Source organism: Protopterus annectens, chromosome 9.part0 (assembly GCF_019279795.1).
Source record: "Protopterus annectens isolate FY-2018-M chromosome 9.part0, PAN1.0, whole genome shotgun sequence".
NCBI classification, from domain to species: Eukaryota; Metazoa; Chordata; order Ceratodontiformes; family Protopteridae; genus Protopterus; species Protopterus annectens.
The window spans coordinates 1,727,949,375-1,727,976,138 of NC_056743.1; the positions used below are offsets into that span (position 1 = coordinate 1,727,949,375).

General features: G+C 41.3%; 1 protein-coding gene across 3 annotated transcripts in view; it reads right to left on the reverse strand.

The window, feature by feature from the left end:
- LOC122812232 (adhesion G protein-coupled receptor E2-like) overlaps positions 1–26,764 on the reverse strand; it is a 1,489,088-nt gene that overhangs the window by 354,048 nt on the left and 1,108,276 nt on the right. For all 3 annotated transcript variants that reach the window (XM_044084588.1, XM_044084589.1, XM_044084587.1), the window contains one exon: positions 20,148–20,383. In XM_044084588.1, the coding sequence (XP_043940523.1) occupies positions 20,148–20,383 (236 nt within the window). The remainder of the gene's footprint in view (positions 1–20,147; positions 20,384–26,764) is intronic.

Below are 26,764 nucleotides of genomic sequence, written 5' to 3' on the forward strand. Positions count from 1 at the left end.
GGTAGTTCATGGGTACAGAGTTTTTACCAAAGGGGATGACAATGCACTTTTTGGCATTGAGCTTGAGGCCATGGCTTTGACACCAGGCATCTGTCTCAGTGAGGCCCTTTTGTAGGATGTCCACATCGTTAGGAGTTTTGATTATGGCTTCTAGTTTGCAGTCATCTGCAAACTTCATTAGCCAAAGACCTCCTGTGTTAGCCTGTACTTCAACAGGAGAGGAACCAGGATTGAACCCTGTGGTACTCCACTTGTCAAAGTCAAAGTCAAATTTGGAGTCTGCTACTTTCACAGTGTAGGTTCTGTCAGTGAGCCAGTTGGCAACCCATCTTGTGACACAGGGATTTATACCTAGTTTAGTGAGTTTATCTAGAATTCCAAAGTGGGGGATGGTGTCAAAAGCCATGGTGAGATCTAGATAGGCTGTGTGAACCACCTTACCTTCATCTATGGCTTTGGTGACTGCTTCCAAGAAGTCTATCAGGTTTAGGAGACATGATCTGCCTTTTACAAACCTGAACTGGGTGGGATCCAGAGTTTGGAGATTACCAATGTCTTTGTTTATAATTCCCATGATGATATGTTCCATAGCCTTGCAGACCAGGCTCATCAAGCTAATGGGGCAGTAGATCTCTGTGTCCATGGTAGTTCCCCCTTGGAGTGGGATAACCGTTGCTGTGTGCCATTCAGTGGACACAAAGCCTGAGGTGAGGCTGTAATTGAACATGGTACTTAGGTGGGGTGCCAGTTTGTTCTGTAGTCAGGTCCCATGGATGATGTGTTCTTGGCTTTGGAGAGTGTGGTTTTTACCTGTGCAGCCATGATTACAGGAATTTTGCATTCTTCCAGTATAGAGATGGCCCCTTTAGGGAGTGAGAGGGTGGTAAAGTTAGCACTGAACCTATCTGCTAGGATGTTGGCAATATCAGTTGGTTCTGTATATTTAGTGCCATTGTGCTGTAACAAAGAACAGATCTGAGTGTTGCCATTGAGATTCTTGACATAGCTATAGAATGCTTTGTGCTATTTTAGCTATGATTTTTTTACTTTTTGTTGTATAACCTGTTTAATCTGAGATGCCATGGGGGGGGGTTGTTTTGGGAGTTAATTTTGGGCATACTTCTGGTAGGTATAGCAGCCTCTATGCAGCCATTAACATGGATGTACAGAGTATCTATGAGCAATTCTAGATAGGCTACTATGTTTTCTGAATTTGGAGGGGCACTGAATTTTGACAAACTATCACTTAATAAAAGGTAGCTTGCCTTGAAATAGTTCCTAACTGTTACTTGGTTTACTGGAGTTACAGAGTTGATTTTGATTTTGAAGGAGGCAGCTTTATGATAAGACCTTACCAGGGGAAAATATGACACTGGGGATAATTCAAATTTGTTAGTACAAGATCCTCTATGTTGTGACCTCTAGTAGGTATAACTTTAACTGGTTAAGGGTGTTTGTATTTACTAAGTCCAGGAATCTCTGTGCCTTCAGATTTCAGGCCATGTAGGATTCCCAGTCTATAGTAGGGTATTTAAAGTCCCCCATAAGTAAGGTGTTAGGTTGGATGTTGAGTGTCTCCAATAGGTTTAAGTATGCTAGGAGTTTCATGGGACATACAGAGTGACATTTAGCTTGCTAGGATATGGTACAGGTGAGTTTCATGGGACACAGAGGGTGACCTATAGCTTACTAGGATATGGTACAGGATTTTTTCTGTGGTGGCCTGCATATGGAGAAACTCCAGTACATCATCCTGTTTAAACAACCCAGAAGTATGCTTGTTGATGTATATCAAGACACCTCCAACTTTAGTCCCTGTCTGTGCAGCTACTGTTTAAAAGCGTTGAAGGCACTGAAACCTTGCACTGCCATGGTACTGTCTGCAGCTTTAAACCAAGTCTAGGTAACTGCACAGATGTCTATGTTCTCGAGGGTGGGGAAGTCTTGGAGGAAGTTAAGCTTTTTTTTTGTTTAGGCCTGTCATTGAGCAATAACACCTTGAGACTCAGTTGTGTTGATTTTGCTATTTTGGTAGGTTTGTCAGTTTGGCATTGCATGAAAAAGACTCTTTGGGGACGAATAACATTTTAGCCAGTATTTGAAATCCCAGAGAGGATAGGTTCAGACCATCCCTAACAAAGCAAAATGGTTTGTTAACCATGTCTTTCAATGCTGACAAATATTGGAGCATCTTAGAATGACACCAGAAACTTAGCAAATTGTTATAATCCATCAACTTTTGTTGGTATTGTACCACTGTTCTCCATGTAGTCTAGGGAGATATGTCTCTGGTCATTTATACCTGCATGGACTATGATGGAATCACATTGGTACTTGTGGTGAAGTGACTTGAGCCCATGTGTAATTTGGAGGATCCTGGCTCCAGATAGGCAACTAACCATTATCTTCTCCTTGTCCAGCCTGGGTACAGGGGCATCAGTATGTCTTACAATAGAGTTTTCTATGACTAGAGTGCTGGTAATTGTGTTTGCTTGCCCTATGGGCTTTCTATTTGGGGCTCCACTGATTGAGGCTGTATGTATGACATGAGCTGCTGTTTTTGTTGAGTGCTTTTGGGTTTTCTGAGGATGATCTGTGCTGATGGGTGCTATAGGAGGTCTCTTTTGTTTAGGAAGATTGGATTTAAGTGCCTCGGTCTATGTTGGTCATTATGTATTGCCTGCTATGTGTGGTTAAGTGCTGTGTATGCGGTTTTGACAACGTGCCTTTATGCGAGAGTTTAGCCTCCAGTGACATTGTGTATGTTCACCTGTTGCACACTTTATCTGTAACTTTAAGGATTAAGTGGTTGTCAGTAAACATGAGACAATTGCTGTATTGACTCAAAGTATCCACACCCACAAGGCTGGCTGCAGAGAAATTAAGAAATTGCATATTCATGTTGTCTGGTCACTTAATTGGTGAGCTACAATGGTGTGGCATATGGAAATTAACAGGAAGCTATTAAGGGTGCTTTCTGGAGGGGGGGGCTAGAGGCAGACTAGGCTATAAAATACAAAATTTAGCAGTATTGGCATTCAGTGTGCAAATAGCTGCTCTAGAGTTGTCAATTTGTAAGGTATTTGCTCTTTATTTACTGCTTAACAGGGTACCATTTTATGGGCAGTTCTAAAGGGAAAATGTGCTTTTAGATGTTTGCATCTGTAAAGGGCACTGGCATGGTGAGCAGTTCGGTACACATCTGCCTAATTTATACCAGCACTGGAATTATAGAAAAAGTACAGTTGTGTAAACTTAATTGTGGATGTTCTAGTGTGTTTGCTGTTACAGTCGCCACACTTGGTTATCCTGCCAGGGTTAGCCCTCAGTCAGCCCAAATACCAGAGGCTTAGTATTTCTGCGTCAGTTGCTGTCGCTCCAGGACTGACATCAGGTCATCAGTGGTATAAAAACAGGCAGCCAATGCCATTACATCAGTTCTTTGTGCCCCAAATGTAAGGAGCCACCAAATAGAGAGCTAGGTTATGGTGGAATAACACCACCAGTAGAAAGTGAATACCAAATAGCACTGTAAGGAGTGAGGAAGAGAGAGCGAGAGAGAAGGGGGATGGAGGGTGGGAAACCAGGACTGCAAAAATGAATACACTCGAACATCTACATTTGTGTTCATATCACGTTATCAAAAGATGAAAATAGCAAACGCTATTTCATTGGCCCCAAAACATCTAAACATGAAAACATCGAGCATTCAGAACAACAAATTTTTACCCATGGAAAAAATCTGCTGCTCTGAAACATGTAAACACAACAAAAGCACATCAAACAAACAGCAACCACACACATACACTTAAATTCCTACATCTAACACTACACTAAACTAAACATACACTATCTACCCACTTACCTTAACCCTAACCCTAAGGTCCGTCACTATCGCACACTCACCTAACCCACGCCCTAACCCTAACTCACTTAAACCGCCCCTAACCCTAAAGTCTGTCACTATCACACACACATGCCTAACCCGCGCCATAACCCTAACTCACTTAACCCGCCCCCTAACCCTAACATAGAAACAATTGCACACTTACTTGAATCCAACCTGTAACTATCCACCACAGCGCTAAGAATAGCAAAGCCACAGAAACGGCCAACCAAATTCTTTCCTGAGGAAAAAATTTGCTGTTCTGCAGCTTCAAGATTCTTAGCGCTCACTGAATAGTGTTCGATATCAGAACATTCAAAGTTTTAATACTTCAATGTTCTGATATAGACCTCTACATTTATGGTATGTGTACACAACTGTACTATGTTCTTTGTGTTTCACTGTTGCATTCATCACACTTGGGTTGATTCTCAAAGCTGAAGAAATGGGTGGAGGCAGTCAAGAAGAATTGTGGCTGGCTAGTATGCCCTGCAGGACTGTGGTTGCAAAGCCTGCCCTGGATTTGGAAAAGACAGGCAGGTGGTAATGCTTGGTGAAGGTATGAACAGAACTCCATGTTGCAGCCTCCAGGATGTCCCTGGTAGGGACCCCTCTGATAAAAGCTGCAGATGTGGAAGTTGCCCTAGTGGAGTGTGTTCTGACCCATTGTGGGGGAGGTTTCCCATGGTGTTTGTAACAGAAATAGATACAGCGTGCTATCCATTTGGAAATAGTTAGTTTTGATATGGCCTTGCCCTTTGCCCCTGCTGTAAAACTGACTAGTAACTGGTCAGATTTCCTAAAGGGCTTAATCCTATCCAGGTAGAATCTGAACTGTCTGTGCACATCTAAAGAGTGCAGGATCCTTTCCTGCTTATTTTGCGGTTTAGGGAAAAAGGTGGGAAAATGAATAGATTGGTTGAGAGCCACACTGGACATCACTTTAGGCATGAAAGTTGAGTTAGTCCTGAGAGAGACCCTGTTAGCATGAAAAATGATGAAGGTTTCCACAGCCTTGAGTGCTTGTAGCTCAGACACTCTTCTAGCTGAAGTGATGGCTAGACACAAGGCTGTTTTCCAAGAGAGGAATTTTAAATCTGCTGAAGCTACAGACTCAAAGGGGGGGTGTGTGTGTGAACTTTTCCAACACAAAGTTAAGGTCCCAGGCAGGGGTAGGGGCTCTTCTGGGTGACCTTAAATTGTTAGCCCTTCTAAGGAACTGCTTGATGAGGGGGTGAGAAAAGAGAGGTGGCTCTGTGCTATAATGAGCAGAGATGGCAGAGGCATGGATTTTAATAGAAGAGAAGGATAGGCCCCTGTGAAGCAGGCCTGCTAGGTAATCCAGGATGAGAGGTAAGGAGGACTGTTCTGGTTCACCTCCTTTATCCTGGATCTAGGAGCAATACCTCTTCCACTTGTCAGCATAGGATTTTCTAGTGCTGGGTCATCTGGCTTCATGTATAATGTCCAGGACTTGCTTGCTTAGGCTGGCCACTGGAGGAGAGGTCAAGGAATAAGCTAGGCTGCTAGGTTCAGGGTCTGCAATTGTGGATGCAAGAACTTTCCCTTCTGTGGGTCAGGAGATTTGGAATCTGAGGTAGGTGCTATGGAGGCAACGGTGACAGACTGCACAGTAATGGGTATCAGTGTTGGCATGGCTAGTCTGGGGCAATGAGGATTGCCCTTGATCTTTCCTCCCTTATTTTGAGTAACACCCTTGTAAGAAGAGGTCGAGGGGGAAATGCATAGATCGAGAGGTTTACCCATTGGAAGGATAGGGCATCCACTTTCCATGCCTTACTCTGAGGTTCTCTGCTGCAGAATTTGCTGAGCTGATGGTTGTTGTGGGAGGCAAATAGGTCCACCTTCAGGGTACCCCATTTCTGGGTTACGAGGCTGAAGGTGTTGTGGTTTAATTGCCACTTGTGTGGGTCTAGGAGATTTATTTGTCTGCCAGAGAGCTTTGGCTGCGTGGCAGGAATTGTGCTTGCAGGTGAATCTGCATGGCTGAAGCTGTGTGCTGAAGGGTCATGGCTAGCCTGCATAGTGGGTAAGAATGGATTCCTCCCTGCTTGTTGATGTACTACATCACTGTGGTGTTGTCTGTTTTGATTAGTAGAGGCCCCGGAGAGAGTAGGGGTCTGAAAGCTGTGAGAGCATGCTGAACAGCTAGCATCTCTTTTTGGTTGATGTGCAGATGAATTTGATTTGGGCTCCAGTGGCCCTGAATGCACCTGACATCCAGGTGTGCACCCCAGGCATAGTCTGATGCATCTGTGGTTAGGGTCTGGGTGGCATGGGGTTATGAAAAGGGAAGTCCATTGTTGTGGTTGCATGCTGCTGCCTACCAAAGAAAATCTTTCCTTAGTCAAGGTATCATAGGTATAATAGTTTCCAGGTCCTGAGAATGTTGACACCAAAGGCTTTTTAAGTACCATTGAAGTTTCCTCATATGAAGTCTGGCATATGGAATTAGCAGAATGCAGGAGGCCATAAACCCTAGAGCTTCCGGATTTTCCTTGCGGATAACTGGATTCTGGTGGCCATTTGAGACCAGTAGCCTGTCATATAGGCTTGTTTTTCTGTAGTAAGGAATGCCATATGGGATGCTGTGTCCAGGCTTGCTCCCAGAAATACAATTTTCTGACTGGGAACTAGTTTGTATTTCTTTTCATTTATAGTGTACCCCAGTGAGGTCAGTAGGTCTTTTACAAATGTCAGGTGCTGCAACAGCTTTTAATGATGGTCTGCCTGAATCAGGCAGTCATCCAAGTAGGGTGAATTTGAATATTTCTTGGTCTGCAAAAAGCAATGACTGGAACCAGGCATTTTGTGAAACTTTGGGAGCAGTGGATAAGCCAATGGGAAGTGCAGAGAACTGATAATGCATAGATCCTGCCCTGAAACATAGATATTTCCTACAAGAGTCTCTGATTGGGATGCGCAGATAGGCTTCTTTTAGGTCTAGAGTGGCTAACCATCTTTGGATAGCATAGAAAGAAGCTGCTGGAGGGTGAACATTTTGAAGTTTGGTACCACCAGGAAGGTGTTTAGAATGGATATATTTAGGATTGGGTAGCATCTGCCCTCTTTTATGTGTACCAGGAAAAGTTTGGAATAGAAACCTTGGCCTATCTGGTCTGCAGGAACAAGCTGAATTGCCCTCATGGAGAGCAGGGAATGAACTTGGTTTTGTGCCTCTGCCCACTGGTTTGGAGGAAGATCTGGGAACGCTTTTGGGGTTGGCAGTGTGTGGAAATAAAATCTATTCCCCTGGGGCACTATGTTGTGGACCCATCGATCGTTGGTGATGGAGGCCCAGTTTTTTGCATGGGAGGCAAGTTTTCCTCCTAGGGCTCAATATATTTTTTCACTAGGGGCACAAGCAGGTGGGCAGAGGTAAGAGGTGGAGTTGAATAGTCATTGTGAATTCTTTCCATAAGGGGGTGGCTTAGCACTCCCTGTTTTAGAAGTGGTGGTACTCCATTGCTTAGATCATTGCATTCCCTGGGCCTGTTGTCTGGGAGGGGTTTGCTTCCCCTAGGTCTAGTCTGAGCCAGCCTAGAGAGGTCTGGAAAGGACCAGTGTTTTGAGGGGCAATGCCTACTAAATCTCTGAGGCTGGTCTTGCAAAGTCTTTAACCGCCTGCACAGATTTAGCTTTTTCTTCCATCTATTTTTTTTTTTCTTTAAAACCTCTTCTGCCTTGGTGCCAAACAGATCGTCTTTGTTCAGTGGTCCGTCCAATAATTTTGATTTGACATGGTCTGGCAGGGTCTGTTCCTTAAGCCAAGCATGCCTTCTAAGTACAGAACCTGTGACTGCTGCTTTGCAGGATGCTTCTAAGGCATCAAACCCACATTGCAGAGTATGCTTATTAACTTGGCTTGCAGAATGCATAAGCTCCTGTAATTCTTTATTTTCTGCACACTCTGGAAAGGTAGATCATTTTTGTTATGTTGCTGGTATTTCAGCATGTGGAACTGACAATTTAATGCTCTACTGGCCAGAGTTGCAGAGACGTATACTTTTTTACCCATCTGTCTAAAGCTTGGGAATCCCTATCCGAATAGGTGGGATTCTTAGCTGTTGTTGCTTTTATTCCTTTAGGTCCTTGGTAGATGACCTCTGGGTCAGCAGTAGGATTTTTGAAAATAAATTTGTGTGAGTCAGGGACTCTGTAATACCTGTCAGGTTTCCTGGGAGCAGGAGGTAGAGTATCAGGAGTTAAACTGGATTCCATGAAAACATCATCCACAACATCCAGAACAGGAGGAATAGCTAAGGGTCTGTGCTGTGATAAATCTAAAAATTCCATTAGTCTCTTTTTGGACTGAGGATAATCCCGGCATTTCCCAATGGACATGCTCTCTCAAGGTATGTAGGGTTTCACCAAAAGAAAACTCCTCTGGAGGAGAGGCAGAAGGAATGGATTCCTCTGCATCTGAATCCTCATAAGCAGATAAGGGCATGTCTTCATAATCAGAAACCTCATAGTAGGCAGACTCTTGGTCAAATAAAGCTGCTGGGGACAGATCTCTTTTTCTTTTAGAAGGGGTAGGCTGGCATCCCCTAATCAGCATGATAAGGTCTTCTGGCATTTTAAGCATTTGAGATTGAGGCATGGAAGCAGGTGCTTCAACTTGGGTCGTTGTTTTTTTAGGTGTAGTTTATACCCTGGGTGTTAGAAACTCAGTAAATTTAGAAAGAACTGAAGATGCAAAAGAAATCCGTTTGTGTCAAAAATCGGTAGTGTGAAGAACTTCCTCTGAAGCTGGAGCTTGCACAGTGGCTCCGGACCTATCCAAGGTAGAGACATCCACAGGTTCCATAGTCAAAGAAGAGTCTCACGGCATACCAGACTCTGAACAGGTCTCGGTAGCAGCCTGCGTATCCATAGAAGCAGGCATCAAGAGCTGTGAAAGTGCCTCACTGATTACCGGCAAACTGGCAACTAGCTTAACTGAAGCATCCTCAGCAGTTTTGGACCTGTGCGGTCTGTGTCTGTCTTTATTCTTATGTTTTTTCAGAAGATTGGTAGTCGGATGGCTTACCGAAGCCATTTCGGAATACAGAGATCGAGAGCGAAAGTATTTAGCTATGATAAGGGCCCGACAAAGTATAGTTCTGGCGTTGAGCAAAGCACAACACTTACAGCGAGGAACGTTGTGGTCTGGGCTTAAACAGGTGATGCAGTAAGAATGGAAATCTTGGTGTGGTATTTGCTTTCCACAGACAAGACAATTGTTAACTTTTTCTGACATCAGTTAGAGCAAGAATAAAGGATCCCCAGTGGGGTACTTAGCTTTAGAAAACTTCAACTTCAATTTCGAAAACGAAAACTCAGTTAGCGTCCGACCGGCACTCATGGGAACTGCTTTTCTTCAGGCTCCTCAGCAAAAAAGGCCGATGTAATGGCGTCGGCTGCCTGTTTTTATACCACTGACGACCTGATGTCAGTCCTGGAGTGACAGCACCCAGCGCAGAAATACTAAGCCTCTGGTATTCGGGCTGACAGAGGGCTACCCCCGGCAGGATAAACCAAGTGTGATGACTGCAACAGTGAAACACGAAGAACATCTAACAACTGAACCCTCTGACCAATAAAATGACTATACTTAGAGTCCTTTTGTGCTTCCCAACTGAGATAGGCCAGGCAAACACCTACTGCCACTAGATGAATAACCCCAGTCCTCCTGATGCAAAAACACAGTAAAAGAGGGTCTGAAGTGAAATGTTCCCACAAACAAACTTAGACTTAAGGAAAGGCAATAAATAATTTAAGATAACAGCAGAGTATTTCAAACAGCTTATAAAAGTGTGATTATTCAAAAAAGTATTTTGCTTTGTAGAAATGAGCAAATAGCCACTCAACACTGCAGAATTTATAAAGACACTAAAAACAAGGTACAATGATTAATAAGCCATCCAGCCAATAAACAACTACATGCTGAAATCTTTAGTGTGTTTCCCAAACCTATACAGTCCAGGCTACCACCCACTGCCCCTACATGGAATATCCTCTGTCCTGTTAATGTAAAAACCACAGAAAAGTGCTTGCTAGAGTGTCAAAATACAGTTCTACTTATCCAACAGCTAGCTAGATAATGAATTCATAGCAAGTACAACAGACAAAGAGAACCAAAATGCACTTTTCTTTTCAAAATAAGCACAAGGGGAGGCAATTAAATAATTCAAGATATCAACAGCAGTGTAGAAAGGGAGGAACTTATAATGCTCAATTTACAGTAAGGGGGTGCTGATTAAAAATAATCAAGCTTAAAAAGCAGATCAAGCAATGGCATGTCGGGTGGGAAAGATAATCAGCAGGGAGTCACCAACAGTGCTTGTAGTGTTTGTAGAGCTTGTCCTTATCAGAAATGAAAAAAACAGGCCACAGATATACTCTGTATATAAAAAAGCATGTGAAATGAGCAGCCTAGGTAATTTAAGCTTCTATCTGCCACATAGAACAAAAACACCAGGCCAAGCAGATTTCTCAAAAGAGAAAGCAAAATGGAGCAGGTAAAAGATAAAGCAGCACTATCAATTTAAGCTACTCACAGACACAAACTTTCCTCATCTGTAGGGAGTCACCAACAGTGCTTGTAGTTTTTGCAGGCCATGAGTTTTATCAGAAAAGACAAGGTCACAGATATATTCTCTGCATTTGAGTATCACTCAAGGAACACATTAACCAGTGAAATAAAGCATGTAAAATGTGCAACTTGTATAATTTAAGTGTCTATCTGCCACACAGAACAAAAACACCAAGTCAAGCAGATTTTTAGTATAGAATGCAAAATGGAACATGTAAAACAGAAAGCAGCTCTATCAGTTTAAGCAACACGACACAAAGAGATTTATTTCCTCACTAGCAGGCAATCACCAACAGTGCTTGTAGTTTTTGTAGGCCTTGATTCTTATCTTATAGTTGATGTGGTATTATAGGCAGACTGAATAGGAACTTCAGCAAATTATAGGGGAATGGAATGAAAGCTGAAGGCACAGATGAAGAAACTGAGTACAGAGAAGACATTTGTAATGACAATAAGTAAATTAAGAGAAGCTGAAACCTGACATAGAAGAGAAAATAGTGGAACAGTTTAACAGCTTCCAGTATCTTGGAAGGGTGGCTGGGCTGTGTCGAAGGAAAATCTGAATGAGGAAGTCAACGCTAGAATTAGAGTGGCTGCAGAAAATTGGCATAGAGTATCAGGGGGTTTGAGTGTCAGAAGAATGCCAAAGAAGCTAAAAAGTAAGATATACAAAACAGTGGCGCATCAAGTACTACTGTAATGTACCGAAACCTGAGCAGTGAAGGTAAAGTAGTTGAGGAAGCTTGAGGTGAGGGAGATGAAGTGCCTGAGATGCATGGTAAAATGCACACTGTTGGACAGATGAGGAAAAAGGACATCAGAGCAGAAGCCCACATAGCTCCAATTACAGAGAAGGTCAAAGAGAACAAATTAAGATGGTTCAGGCACATGGACAGGAAAGCAGAAGACAATCTGGTGAAGAAGATTTGGGACAGACAGGAAGAAGACCAGAGAAGATGAGTGCATATAGAAAAGAAATGGATGGATAGTGTGAGAGAGGACCTATGGAAGTCAGGCATGATTGTTGAAGGTAAGAAAGTGGCATTGAATCAAGAGAGATGGTGACAGTTGACATAACACTACCACCCCATGTAGAATATGGGAAAAGGGAAGAAGATAATGATTATACACACAGCCGAATCTACCACTAGATGACTAAGGCAGTTGCCTAGGGCCCATGTTGTCTGGGGAGCCCTGAAATCTCCTGCATATAAGAAAAGTAAAACCTGACTCACCACAAGCATTAGGACATTGCACAAGACTCAGCACACTGACTTTCATCACCACACATCACCTGCATTAGGGCCTTGTAGGAGGCATAGCATGCTGACTTTCATCATCACACAGTACCTGCATTAGGACATTGTAGGACACACAGCATGTTGACTTCCGTCACCACATAGCACCTGCATTAGGACCTTGCAGGAGACACAGCACACTGACGTCCATCACTACACAGCACCTGCATTAGGACCTTGCAGGCAACACAACATGTTAACTTCTATTACCACACAGCACCTGAATTAGGACCTTGCAGTAGACACAGCACAGCAATCCACATAAACCTGTCCTATTAGAAACTGATGGAGAAATAGGACAACTGTGTTGGTAACAGATTTTTATGAGTACAATTTCCATCATTATACAGCACAGCAAGTCTCATTAAAAATTGTGGTAACAGATTGCACAAATACAGAGCAGCAGCCAAGCCCACTTGTGAGTAAATACTTATCTCAAGGTGTGAGTGTCCATGTGTATGTATAATGCCCCATTTGGGGGCCATGTCTAGTAAAGTGACTTTGCTCAGTGTCAAATCCTGATCTTAATTATTGGCAAGTAAGTGTCTTAAACCTCCACATCAGTGCCAGGTCTCATTTAATTTTATTTATTTTTTGTTTTGTTTTGCAAATTAGTGAGGATTACTGTCTGTCAATGTCAGTCACAGAATTTCTTAGTCATGTTGTTCAATATCAGTGGTGCAACAGATAGCACACTTGCTTTTGGTGCAGAAGGCTGGAGGTTCTCTTGCTACACCAGGTAGATTGATTGTTGACACAGACCATTTTTTTAATGTAATATAGGCAACTTACTCTTCAAGGGCAGCAAAAACTGAATTTGTACATGAAGTACTGCAATTATGTTTCCCAACAGCAACCTCTTCATTAGTTACAGTTATATTTAATATGGGATTATTCAGATGACTTTAACTTCTGCACAGATCGTGCATGTTAACAGATATTGGTGGATTATAATAACAGCAGTCTGAGTGGCCTTTTTATGGTTGAAATATTCTGAAACTGATAGTCTTGTCATTATTGGTTCAGATGGTTTGTTTCACTGGTTACTGGGAAAATGTTAAAAACTACAAATTTAAAATACACTCTAACAATAGGTGCTGTATTAAATAAGGAATATTACTTAATGCAATCAGGGAGGTGAATTAAAGAATATGTACATTTATGCATGGTCCCTAGAATGTGTGCAGGAGGCCCATGGTTTGAAAACAACCCAAAAGTGCACTTAGTCTGCCACACGTAAAACACATTTTCTATGAAAGTGGGTTTAAATGCAGTTTCATTGAATGTAGGTTTCAAGAGCAGAGATGTTTATTGTTGTTCATGTTAAGCCTGTTTTCATTGTGAGACAGTATTGTTTTGTTTAGCAAATGGCTATCAGTGCTATAGAATTTGAAATAAAAGTTTTAAATTAAATCCAAATATCTGTAATCATTGTTAAAGTCATCTTCGATGACCATCTCAAATTTGACCTACATGTTCTCAACAACATTAAGAAAACCCACCAAAAACTCAGACTCCTTTATAGGAACAAAACAATTCTTATCTAATAAAGCCAAAATTGCCCTGTTGCATGCCTATCTTTTCCCCAGCCTACTCTATGGCTCACAAATCCTCACCAATCTTCAAACCACTCTCCTATCAAAACTAGAATCCACCTACAATAAAGTTGCTAAATTCACTTCAGACTACTCCTACCACTCTCACCACTATCTAGCTCTTAAAAATCTAAACTGTCTAGAGCTTCCTCACCCCTTACTTCTCTCAGCTCCAAATAATTCACTCTGTTTTATATCTGCTATTTTTCTGTCCCAGCATTGTCCCTCTCCTCTCCCCCTACTTGCCTCCAAGGTCCCTTTGTATCTCTGAACAAAACCTTCTTTCTATTTTCATGCCTAAAACTAAAACAGGACAAAACCTTTACAGCTTCTCCCAAGCCCAGTTCTGGAATAAACTTCCACTGGATATTAGAAATATCAATCACAGAAATCTATTCAATACAGCTACTAAAAACTATCTATACAATAACTGGATCTGTCACTGTAACCTCCATCCTGATTGTCGGACTAACCCGGTCAACAAATGTCAAATAAAAATAAATAAGTACAACAATGGGGGGGGGGGTATTATTGCACATATATCACTTACCCCTTCTACAAAATATTGTGTGTGTGTGTGTGTGTGTGTGTGTGTGTGTGTGTGTGTGTGTGTTTGCATGCAAAAATAATGTTGGTCAGGTTTCAATTACTGCTGTTAAGGACACAATTAGCAGTAGGAGAAATCATGGGGAAGCCAGTGATTATAATTTTGCTTTGCACTTGTATGGTATAAAGATTATTTGGGTAAGTCAGGTGGTTAGTTGTTACTTAAGTGCACATTTACCTCATGCACTTATGACCAGCTAACCTTGCATATTAACTGGCAGCAGCAGGTGATGGTGAGACCATATCCCCTGCCCATTACATATAAATTGCAGATGGTGGGGTCATGAAGATATAAACATAAGAATAATACCTGGCAAGTGGTCACAGTGACCATAAAAAGCCTGGCTATATATACCTTAAGTACTCATAAAGGGGGTTAAGAACTTTTAATAGCACCTGCCCTCCACCTCATTTAGAAGCATACATGATAACTCAGGTGTAAATTTATGTCTACCCATCTAATCATCAAGACTAGCTTTAAAGGCAGACAAAACAGAAGTTTGCTTGATGTGTAGTGGTCATTTACTCCCTAGACTGGGAATACAATGAGTTAGGAACCTATCCCTTCAGCAAGTCTTGTTTATGTGTTGTTGTAAATGTAGGTCTCTGGTATGAGTGTCCGTTGAGCTACTGGTTTGCATAAAATAGGTGGTGAAATAGGACAACATCTTTCATGGCTCAAAAAGTGCATCAAAGAGCACCTCAGGGTAGCCAGGACAGTACTGAGTATAAGGAGAGCTGTGCTACTCTGTCAGGATAGTTAAAAGGTTTTGGGCCTTTCATTTTAAACTACTGAGTACAAGGAGATCTGTCCTACTCTGATAGGACAGTTAAAGGATTTAGAGCTTTTAATTTTACACTACAGAGTATAAGGAGATCTGTGCTACTCTGTTGGGACAGTTAAAGGATTTAGGGCCTTTACTTTTAAACAACTGAGTATAAGGGGGTTGTGCTACTCTGTCAGGAGAGTTAAAGGATTTTTTGGAGCCATTCATTTTTGGTCAGAAATCACTGGGGGGGGCCTTTCTAGTTGAACAATATACTTGGATCTGTGTATACCAAAGGGAGCACTGCATTTGATGGATGTGTTAAATAGTACAGTTGAAAGATGACTTCTTTAGATCTTAAAAGTGTTCCGCTGGAAATAGAAGGATTTCCTGAATATGATGGAAATGTGATGATTGAATGAGAGAGCTGAAGAGCTGTCCACATAAGTACCTAAGTCTCTTATTATTGTCTCTGTGTGAAAGGAAGCATGACTTATGACATATGAGGAGGGAATAGTCAAACAATACTATACTTCACATTTGGCATTCAGTTTGAGACCATTTATAGCAGTTCAGTATCACTGGATGAGCAAAGAATAGTGCCCAGCTTGCAGTCACTAGCAAACTTAGTAAACTGTACTTCTGGGATATTGGATTGGATATCTGCAAAATAAATGTTAAACAGCAGAAGACCCAGCTGTCCCACCAGTTACAGTTTTCAATCAGAGAGGGTACTTTCAACTCTCACTACTTGGAGTCTGTTGGATATCCAGTTTGCAATCCAGAGGATAAAATAAGAGATTTATATTAAATGTATCTACCTTTTCAATAATTCCAGCATGGGGATACTGTGAAAAGCCTTAGCAAGATCAAGGTAAGCAGCATGCACAAAGTGACCAAAGTCCACAGCCTCTGTAACCTTCTCATATAAGTTTACAAGGGTCAGGATACATGACCTGCCCTCTACAAAATTAAATTGAGTAGGGTCATGATCATTTAAGTTGCCTATATCTGCATAATGAGTTCTACTATGATATATTCCCTGCTTTACATATAAGGTCGGTGAGGCTGATGGGCTGTAGTTGGTTCTGAATAGCGACCACCGCTTCTAATAGTGCAACTTTCTACTGCTCCTAAGTCACTTGTTGGCATGTTTCATTGTTGTGTTTGCTAGGGGGAGGGGATTTCTTGCAAGTTTTCATTATTTTCTTTTTTTGTTATAAATTTTATTAATATGGGAGTTCAATTACAGAAGCTTTTTTGGAATTTACCATTTTATATATAGGGCTGGACTCCTTGTTAAAAACCATGAGGAGAGACTGCTGCAGGGCCAGTACCAGGGCTCCCAATACAAACTGGAGGCCTGAGACCATCTCACAAGTGACTTCACCAGTGCTACTAGCATCCCCCAGACTTTTGAGCAGGTACGGCACCACTATGTTGACCTAAAGAGTAGGAAGGGGGTGCTCTTGGACCAGTGGATCAAAGCAATGGCAGCCCTTAACATTTTTCCAGTTAAAATTCCCCCACATGTGTACACCAATGGTGCAGAGTTTGTGGGAAAAACCAGACTGTAAGGAGTTTCCATAGTTTATACTGTTGTGCTGCAGCTGTTGCCTATATGACTGGCTGACTATGATGCATTCCACCTGCTAACTATGTAATTTGTTCTTGATTGCTTGTATTCTGCTATTTTCCTTTTTTCCCTTCCCATTTCCACCCCTTTTAAACCCCGAGGCGTGTCACGCAAACCTGGTGCTCAAATGTAAACGGTCCTGTTATTTCCGGGGGGGGTTTTTTGTTTGTTTTTATTTTAGAACTGATGTGTGCCATGCACACATGTTTAGCTAATGTAAACACGAAGAAATGGCTCTCCCTGAATGCGAACACTCTTCATTTCATGGAATAAGTCAATATAGCCTCAGACACACCCCCTTGCTTAGCAGTGCTTAGCTAAGCTTATCTCTGTGCCATAGGGTTCCAATGTGCTTACACTATGCATGACACACCCCCTTTTCAAGTCTGTTGCTCCTCCTACTTACACAATCATGTTATAGCACCTACACGTTTAGGTGCAGTTTGGCACTTAGTAGATTTTTGATTCAGTAAATTTACCGTCATTTGCATTCCCCACTGCCTTAGCCCATATTTATTGCACTACTGCAGAGCCTTTCCCCATTAACTACCACTGTTCCCTGGTATTGTTTTGAGTCTGCATGTCATAGACTATAATGGCAAAATGCAGATTTCCCTTAAAATTGGGTTTTCACATTTGTTTTTATTTTAATCACAATCCCGTTTGCGTGCTGCTGCCGTATCCTTAAACAGCCAAGATCAATCAAAAAATATATATTTGGCCATTGGCATGCCTAAAGATTATAATACATGCTTTTCTTTGAGCTGTCATGCCTCTCCTTTCATTTTTGCAGAAATGTATTTGGCTAGTAGCCAAATACATTTTTGCAACTAACACTATTCTTGCACGAATGGCTGCCTGCTTGCTGAATCACCAGTTCACCTCATTTGCATAGTTCTCACTAGCAAATGAGGTAATTAGCATTTTGCAGTGTTGTCCATGCAGGAATAGTGTAGACAGGCTCATGCATGTCAAAACAGTAGTTTACTGGATCGCTTGGCAGCCATATTCCATGCAGGAGTGGCTACACTGTTCCTGCACAGAGAAATTAGCTTATTGCATCCCGGGGAGACATTATACAGTAAACACTCAGTTATCTGGAACTTAAGCAACCAGAAAAAAAAAAAAAATCAAAGAAATATAGTACAATTTTCATGTATTGCACTTTCTGTCTCCCCTCTCCACAAAAACATACCTAACATTTTTAGAGTTTTATAAAGGAAGATAGGAATAAATTCCCTCTCTTCCCAACCTAAGAACAAGTCAGACCAAACAAATAGTATAGGGTACAGTATTAGTCAGGCCTGTTTTTAATAGTAACTCTCAAGCAGCCAGAAACTACAGTAATCTGGCATCTACCAGTCCCCATGGGTGCCAGTTAACTGAAAGTTTACTGTAGTGCTTTTTGGGGAAAAGTATCAGTAGCTGGGTGGTGTCAGGAATATTTTGCACACACAAGTGTGACACACCAGTGATTGACACTCTAAAGTGTAGTCCTTAATGTGTGATTCTGTGGTTTTGCATTTAAATATACATATTGTGGTTCCTTGGAAAAATTCTCAGTAATACAGCAATCTCAAAGTTCATATACATTAGTAGCATGGGTATGGGGGGATACTCCAGAGTGGGTGGTGGTAGGTGGGAGGAACAAATTAAAATGCTTTAATGTTTAGCTCATCTGTTTTGAATATGATTCCATTTCAAAAATTGTGATCTTTTTTTTGATTGCACATTTGAGTGTAAATCATATTAAAGAGTTGCATTTTAGTTATCATTAGAAATCTATATGAATCAGTAAGGCAGACAAAGACAATGGGAAGTGGGAGTAATGTATCTATTGCATCCATGTTTTCAGGCTTAGAAACGTCTTGGGCAGGTTTAAGGCATGAGGACTTCAGGTCTTCTCTGGTGTTCCTCACTCCTATTGTAGACTCAAAGCCAGTTCCTTACTTGATGCTATCTTACAAAAGGAAGGTAAGAGAGTAATATGTTGGGCATAGCTCACTGACAGAGGATGGGTAAGACCTTTTTTTTTTTATTCTTCAGTCTTGCTGCACTAATGTATATCCAAACAGAAAGTTCTCTTATGACTTGATAAGAAAATGCTGAAAGATCTGACAGGAAACTCTTGCCTGTAAAGCTGAAAATGGTTGAGTCATTCCCTCAGACAAAGTGCATCTAATATATCCCTTAGTCTTCTAAACTTATACAGGGATCCATTGCAGACTTTAGTGCCTAATGAGCAAGTGTTTGGTTAGGAGGTAACAGACAATAAGATGGAACAGTTATAGAAATGCAGGTTGTGCTTTCCCATGGCAATAGTATGCAATGGTTATATAGACAAGTTCTTTTGTATTCTGAGGATGCTTGCAAAAAGTATCTCTGTCATATATAAGATGCTGGAGTAACAGCAATTAGAGGAAAGCTCTTTGTGCCATATATTTTGGACCTGTCCTAGTTCCCTTAACCCAAGATATTTTTAGAGATTCTTTGGCCAGATGGAGATATTTCTTTTTCACCTAGATCTTAGATTTTACCAATCTGAATACATCTTTTGCAAGTGTATTTTCATATGAAGCAATAATATAATTAATTGCTAAAGAGAATCAGAGGAACCTCTGCAAATTATTGAATTTATGAATGATCATAGTCAAACAGATTTTTTTATTGTACAGTTGCTACTGAAAGGGAAGGGTAAATTTTATGAGTGAATTGCTCAGATACAATATGATAGTATAAAACTAGATTAGTCAGCCATTTATTTATATTTCCCAGTATTACTGTACTGTCAGTGGTGATTATAAGTTTTAGGAAGAAAAATCCATAAAAATGGTTTTAAAAATAACACGATTCTCCCTAGTTTTGTCTTCACTGTGTGTTCTCGATGCATTAAATCACAGAAATTGATTGTTTGATCTTGTAAGAGGAAGACAAGTGATTGCCAAACATGACCATATGCTGTTTGAGTGAGTTTTCCCCTTCCCCAGTGTTGTAAAGTTCATATCAGTAATGTTGGGGTTAGCGGGCTTGCCTGTCAGATGGTTAGTGTCCCCTGTAAAACACTTGTGCTAAGCTTTCCTGTTACTTTGTATATAATGGTCAGTTTTCAAGATTTGCAGCTGAGAAAGTCTATCACAAAGGATCATGTTTCTGTCTTCCATCTTAGATGCTAATTATTACTTTTGCAGTAATACATAACTTCTCTGCAGCTTTTCTACAGGTGGCTAATACCACTTGACCATATTCTAACTGTCTGAACACAACTGGCTATAATCACCTTTTATCAAGGCTCAGAAGGCTGCCCTTTCAGACATAGAAACAGCATTGTTTGGAGTGTCGTGCCTTTCCTCACTGTTGATGGTCTGTGTTATTACTATATATATGATTTCAAGATGTGGGCAGCTTGCACCAATATAGGTGGTGTGGGGAAGCTTGCTCCCTACAAAAATTCACATTTCTAGGCTCATAGGTTAGTACTAGGCTAACTGCCCTTGTGGACCATTTTATGCCTACCCAATTACCCCATGCATGAATCAAACCCTGCATCTCGTGGCTATAAAGTAAACTCCTTAATCATGCCAACCTCCCATCCCTTCCATTATTGTGTATGGGATGTAGGAGAATTGTGATCTTGTCAGTTGTTACTGGGTGATTTTTATGCAAAGTACTTTGCATTGGTCATTTACGAGGGAAGCATTTCTTATCCAAAGCACTACATTAAGTATACCAGAAACTGTGTATTGAATTTCAGGTCAACTTACATTTCTGTTGTTCCATATCCACCAGGGAAAATAGCTGCCGAAACTGTTACAATTACAGCAGGGACCCCATAAGTCACAGGATATATGTACCGCTTTTTGATAGAATGTCTTTGAAAGGCTCTAAGTGCCTTAAGGTTTTGTACCATAAGCTGGAGCTGAAGTGCACCAATGCACATCCAACAGAAACAGGCTAAGAAGAAGTAGTGAAGGAAAGCTGCAATAATTCTGCACAATATCTGAAAAAGAAGAGCATCAGTGATTGCAGTTACATATATATTTTAACATAAAATATTATTATTCCAAATGGTAATCCAACAGTGACTGTAGTTCAATATATTTTTGATAGAAAAAAATAGTATATTCCTAAATGGCCATTCAGCAATGACAGTATGTGAAACAAAAAAACAATAACATCCATAAAACTGGTAGAATTACTGAAATGTAAATAAAAGTAACATGTAGCAACCCTCAGTTTGCATTGTTCGTACATGATGGCTGGCAGTTTTGCAGAGAATGATGAGACAATGAGCTATTAGAATTCTACATACTATAGTTCTGGGTTTCAGCCTATCCTTTGCCAGGTCTTCAAAATGAGCCTTTCTGGCCAAGTCATTTAAAAGAAAACCCAACCAATAAAACTGAAAACAAGTAAGTATTTTTCAGCCCTGCCTGGTATTATGTGCACTTTTAATGCATGGAAATCACTCTGCTACTTATTACAATTTCTTACACTCCAAAGTGGTCATCACACACATTAGGGGCCATTGTGACTATTGTATTGATGTGATTTTGTTTTTCAGTCCCTTTTTCCACTTTCCAGATGGAATATATGCAACACAACCCTTGACATCCTAAATTAATTTTACTTCTCCATTTAGTTTCACTGATAGTATTATGTTCCAATGGTTCCTTAGATAGTCTATGAAAATAATTTCAGGTTATCATTCTAACTGAATTATACTAATAATAAGCTTACTCTAAGATGATGAAAATCCTTCATGGTCCATTTATATTTTCTTCAGTACAAAATAGTGAGAAATCAAAGGTTGGAATTCAAAGTGAGGCAGTGAAGTGTGCTGCCCAAAACTGTAGTGAAAGTAAAGTAACCGTGCACAGTACAGCAGCACAAAGCTTAAACCGGCATGATATGTAGTGCACACAAGGGAGCATGTAACTAGATGCAAACGAAGGAGCTCATGTACATGGAGCCAAGATGGTGGTTCTATTTAGAGTTATATGTAATGGCAGTGCTGTGTGACAATGGGTATCTATATTCTATGCTGATATTGTCAGAGTTCATGCCGTAGCGATAATCAGACCTGCAGTCCAAATAACACAACAGCATGTCTTAATAGCTGCCACCAGTGACACTTCTGGTAATACACCATGTTAAGACCATCTGCAGTAACTGGAAAACTACAGACAGTGGCAATAATGGAGAACACTGGAATGAGTGTAACTCATGTTCGTGTTCCTTGAGGTGAGTTACACCACCTACTATACCATGACATCACTACCCAGTAAACTGTAGATACTTTAGAATGTATAGGATACCATAAGGGATCCTTTGTTATCTATATGCAGAAACAAAGGGCCTGTGTTGTATGTCAATTCCTGAGGATACCAAGACATGTATAACTCTTAATCATTTCAAATAAATAATCTACTTGTTGGAAAGCTGATAGACTTGCTGTGCAGAGTTAGAATCTATTTCAAACTGATAAGTACATATTTTGCCACTTTAACTTGTACTGTGTTGTATTTATACACTTGCCTATTATTTATAGTGGTGCTGCATTGTTTCTGTTTCTGTCTCTTGTGTCTCCACTGTTTCTCCCACCCACCCTCCCTGTTCTTGTCTTGGTGTTAATCTTGGTGGCTTTGATACTACCTGCCCCTCTTGTAATTTTGTATTTGGATACTCCTTCTAGGCCTATCTCATTTGCTCAGTCAACTGAGTACAGTGAGATCATATTTTGATTTCAGGCACTCCTACTGTGTACAAAGAGAGCATTTGAGAAGGACAATCCCTGTAGCCTCTTAATCCTGCTGTGTTCCCTCCCACAAAAAAAAAAAAAAATATATATATATATATATATATATATATATATATATATATATATATATATATATTCAGCTGCTCTTACTGTAACTGTCTTAGTTGCTGTTCTGCGGGTTGTTATCTGTTCAATTGTTCTTACTCTGCACTTATTACTGCTTGTTAGTAGCCTTCTAATTTAATGCCTTCTGTACTTGTTTTTTAATCATTTGTTAATTTAATTGCATTTAATTAAACTGTATTTGTCGTAATATTGATATACGTGTGCTAGCCTGCACTGCATTTGAATTGTATTTACTGCTGTTTTAGCTGCTTTTCTGTAAAAAAAACAAAAAAAAATTCCTAGCTTATTTCCTGCCTTTCCTGTAACTTATCTAGTCCAGATACAGACTTGCTGTATCCAGGTCTGTTTGTAAGCTCCTGAGCCCCCCCAAGCCTTTCTGTGTTGGAGGGAAGCCTTCTAGCTTATCAGTGGGAGTGGTAAGCACTAGGTAGCCTATCTACCACAAGAGGAGAGGTTTCTGGCCCAGAAATTATAGTTTATTGGCCGTTTGGGAAGCTCTTCCATCTCTTTCAACTTTCTGATTCAAAAGCCTGTGTTTGTGCTTGTTTCCTGCCTTTCCTGTTACTAGTCTAGTCCAGGTACAGATTTGCTGTATCCAGGACTCTTTGTAAGCTTCTAAGCCCCCCCCCCAAGCTTTTCTGTTTTGGAGGGAACCCTTCTAGTGGGAGTGGTAAGTATCAGGTAGCCTATCTACCACGGGAAGAGTGGGTTTTGGCCTATAAATTGTAGTTTATTGGCCGTTTAGGCAGTTTTCCATCTCCTTCAACTTGCTGGCTTAAAAGCTTGCATTTGCGCTTGTTCCCCACCTTTTCTGTAACTAGTCTAGTCCAGGTACAGATTTGCTGTATCCAGGACTCTTTGTAAGCTTCTGAGCCCCCCAACCCTTTTTGTGTTGGAGGGAATCCTTCTAGCTTATCAGTGGGAGTGGTAAGCATTAGGTAGCCTATCTACCACAAGAGGAGTGGTTCCTGGCCCAGAATTTGTAGCTACTGGCCATTTGGGCAGTTTTTCCCATCTCTTTCAACTTTCTGGTTTAAAAGCTGCACTTGTGCTTGTTTCTCACCTTTCCTGTTACTAGCCTAGTCCAGATACAGAGTTGCTGTATCCAGGACTGTTGGTAAGCTTCTGAGCCCCGCAAGCCTTTCTGTGTTGGAGGGAAGCCTTCTAGCTTATCAGTGGGAGTGGTAAGCACTAGGTAGCCTATCTACCACAAGAGGAGTGGTTCTGGCCCAGAAATTGTAGTTTATTGGCCATTTGGGCAGTTTTTTTCCCATCTCTCTCAACTTTCTGGTTTTAAAGCCCGTGTTTGTGCTTGATCCCCACCTTTCTCGTAACTAGTCTAGTCCAGGTACAGATTTCCTGTATCCAGGACTGTTTGTAAGCTTCTGAGCCCCCCAAGCCTTGTGTTGGAGTACAGCCTTCTAGCTTATCAGTGGGAGTGGTAAGTACTAGGTAGCCTGTCTACCACAAGAGGAGTGGTTCTTGGCCCAGGAATTGTAGATTATTGACCATTCGGGAAGTTGTCCATCTCTTTCAACTTTCTGGTTTAAAAGACCACATCTGCACTTGTTTCCCATCTTTCCTGTAACTAACCGATTGGAAAGCACTAGAAAGCCTTAAACTGATATAAGCCTTCCAGCTTAAAAGAGAGACTTTGGAGTGATTGAGTATCAGTTTTCTGTATTTTCTTGCTGTACGTAACTGTTTTCCACCTAAACGCTGATTTTCCAGCACTTACTGTGATTTAAAAGCTTGTTTTTTTCACATATTGTACTTATTTGACTGTCTGCACTTTTAAAAAGTTGTTTTTTGTTTAAATAAATTGTTTAACTGTTGTAGGCTACACACTAAAGTGTGATAGCCTTTTCTGATCACTTGTAGTTGTTTAAAGCTGTTTTAAGTGTACTTTTTACTGTTTTTGCCTTATCTTTTCAAAATAAATAAATAAATAAATAAATAAATGTCTTGTTTCCTGCCTTTCTAAGCTAGTATAGTCCAGTTTTCAGGCTAGTGCTGAATTCAGGGCTGTGTTACAAGTTTCTGAGTTGCCCATACCTTACTTGGATAGAGGGAAGTTTCTCTGTTCACCTGTGAGAGAGGGGAACTTTGAGCAGCCATCTGTCCCTGGAAGAGTGGTTCTAGCCCAGAATTTAGTAGTTTAAAAAATGCGTTGCATGGTTCTGTGTGCCGGGCAGCACCGGTTAGCTAGGGTTAAATTATTCCCAGCTCCACTAAGTCTCCTCTTCAGTTTTTCACTTGAAACTAGTCTAACTCTCAACCTAAGCACTCAAAAAGCATCCTACAGTCCAGCACTTGCTCAGACCTATTAGCAAGCAATAATATACCCCAACATTTGACTGCCCAGCAGGGCAAGGCTCTTTATCCACCCCTCACCAACCAAGCGACTAAGCATCTCACCCTACTATTCAGGCATGACCAAAGGGCAACTTCAGGTGTAGTCTCCAGTCCAGCTGGAGAATCTGGGTAGCCAGAGGCAATGTTACAACTGCCTCATGTACACAGACAGCCCTCTCCTCCTACCACAAAATACTAACATATGTGAGAGATGCAATTATACAACCAAACTGGAGGCTAAGGTATCTCCACCCAAGAGTGGAACAGACAGTCATGAGGAGAAGGTTAACACTTGCACCACACCTCCAGACTCGCATAGACCTACTAAACCAGCACTGGCAAAAAATACACATAAATACACAAAATCATACTTGGGGGCTCTAAATAAAAACCTGCAAAAGCATCAGAGAGCTCCAAAGCAGGCACCCACAAAACCTGCACCTCTGATCATAAACCAGACAACACATAAAACACAAAATCAATGTGTCACACAATCACAGCTCTTAAGGTGAAATAACATACCTAACACACTAGTAATAGGTGACTCAATAGTCAGGCACACTGATGCCCCACTCACTAGGCTGGACAAGGAGAAGGTTACTGTTAGCTGCCTGTCGGGAGCCAGAATCCACCACATAACACAAGCACTCAGGTCACTCCAGAACAAGTACAAATATGACTCTGTCATTGTTCATGTTGGTGTGAATGACCTGAGCCGTACCTCCCTGGACTACATGAAAAGAGACATGGAATAACTCTCTGATCATGTAGCCCAGGCGGGTATGACCTTGACCCTGAGTAGCATCCTGCCCTCACCAAGAATGATACCACAGTATAAAGAAAGAATGATCAATTTCAACAATTGGCTAAGCTTCTGGTATCATTCAAAGGGGATCCAGTGTCTGTCAGCCTGGGATGACATGCTCGACAAGCCGCATTGCTTCTCAAGAGATGGCTTGCACCTGTCACCCCTTGGCTTTCAAATACTGGCCAAGGCTCTTACTGCCCCCATAGTGCCTTTTTTAGGCAAGGCTCAAAATTCAAACTCACCTCTGTAAACAGCACAAGTAAAAAATTAAGGGTTATGCTACTCAACACCAGGAGTTTAAATCTCAAAATGCATGCGCTCGAAGCACTCCTAAGTATGGAGAACATCGACATCTGTGCAGTAACTGAAACCTGGTTCAAGGCTCCAAAGAGAACTCCAGCACTACTGGGCTACAACTCATACTACACATTTCGGCCACAGAACACGGACCGAAACACAAAAGGAGGGGGTGCATCCATATTCATCAAAGATACCCACACCTCCAGGTTAATGGCACAGCATACCTCTGAGATCATCCATGTGCAACTAACATTGGGCAAATCTACAGTACAAATTGTAGCCTGCTACAGATCACCCTCCATGACCCAGGACCACCACTCCACATTTCTGGAGACAATGGAAAACATGAAGGCTCTACAGAACACCCTGATCTTGGGAGATTTCAATTACCTTACCATTAACTGGGAAAACTACTTGAGTACAAACTCCCAGGCTCAGCACTTCCTGGAATTTATCAACTCAAATGACCTGGATCAGCTGGTAAACTCCCTTACCAGAGGCCACAACATATTGGACCTGGTCATCACCAACATGGGTGACAGGTGCTCTGTACCGGAGGTCAACACATCACTGGTTAAATCAGATCATAAACTAATCACCCTGGATGTTCACACCCCACCACCACCCCCAACCAAAGAAACCACAGTGAAAAACTTTTCTAACTTTACCTTACTTAAGGAAGAGGTGGTAAGTTTCACAGCCCCCAAGCTAAAGGATAACACTGCCCAAGATGCAAATCCTTTACAGTTGCACTCTATGAGCACCTGCAAGGTTTCATGGATCAAGCCATCCCTTGCAAAACCAAGACTCACTCCCCTAAGAGAAGAAAACCAGTCTGGTGGACCCCTGCCATAAACAGGTTATACAACAAAAGGAGGAAACTAGTTCAGAAAAAAAGCAAATCCCAAAGAAGGAGAGACATCCCTGATCAGTATCAGTAAGAAACTAATGTCCCTCATAAAATCATCCAAGGCTAACTTGGAAAGAAAAATAGCCAAGGATTCGAAAGATAACCACAAAGCCTTCTTTAG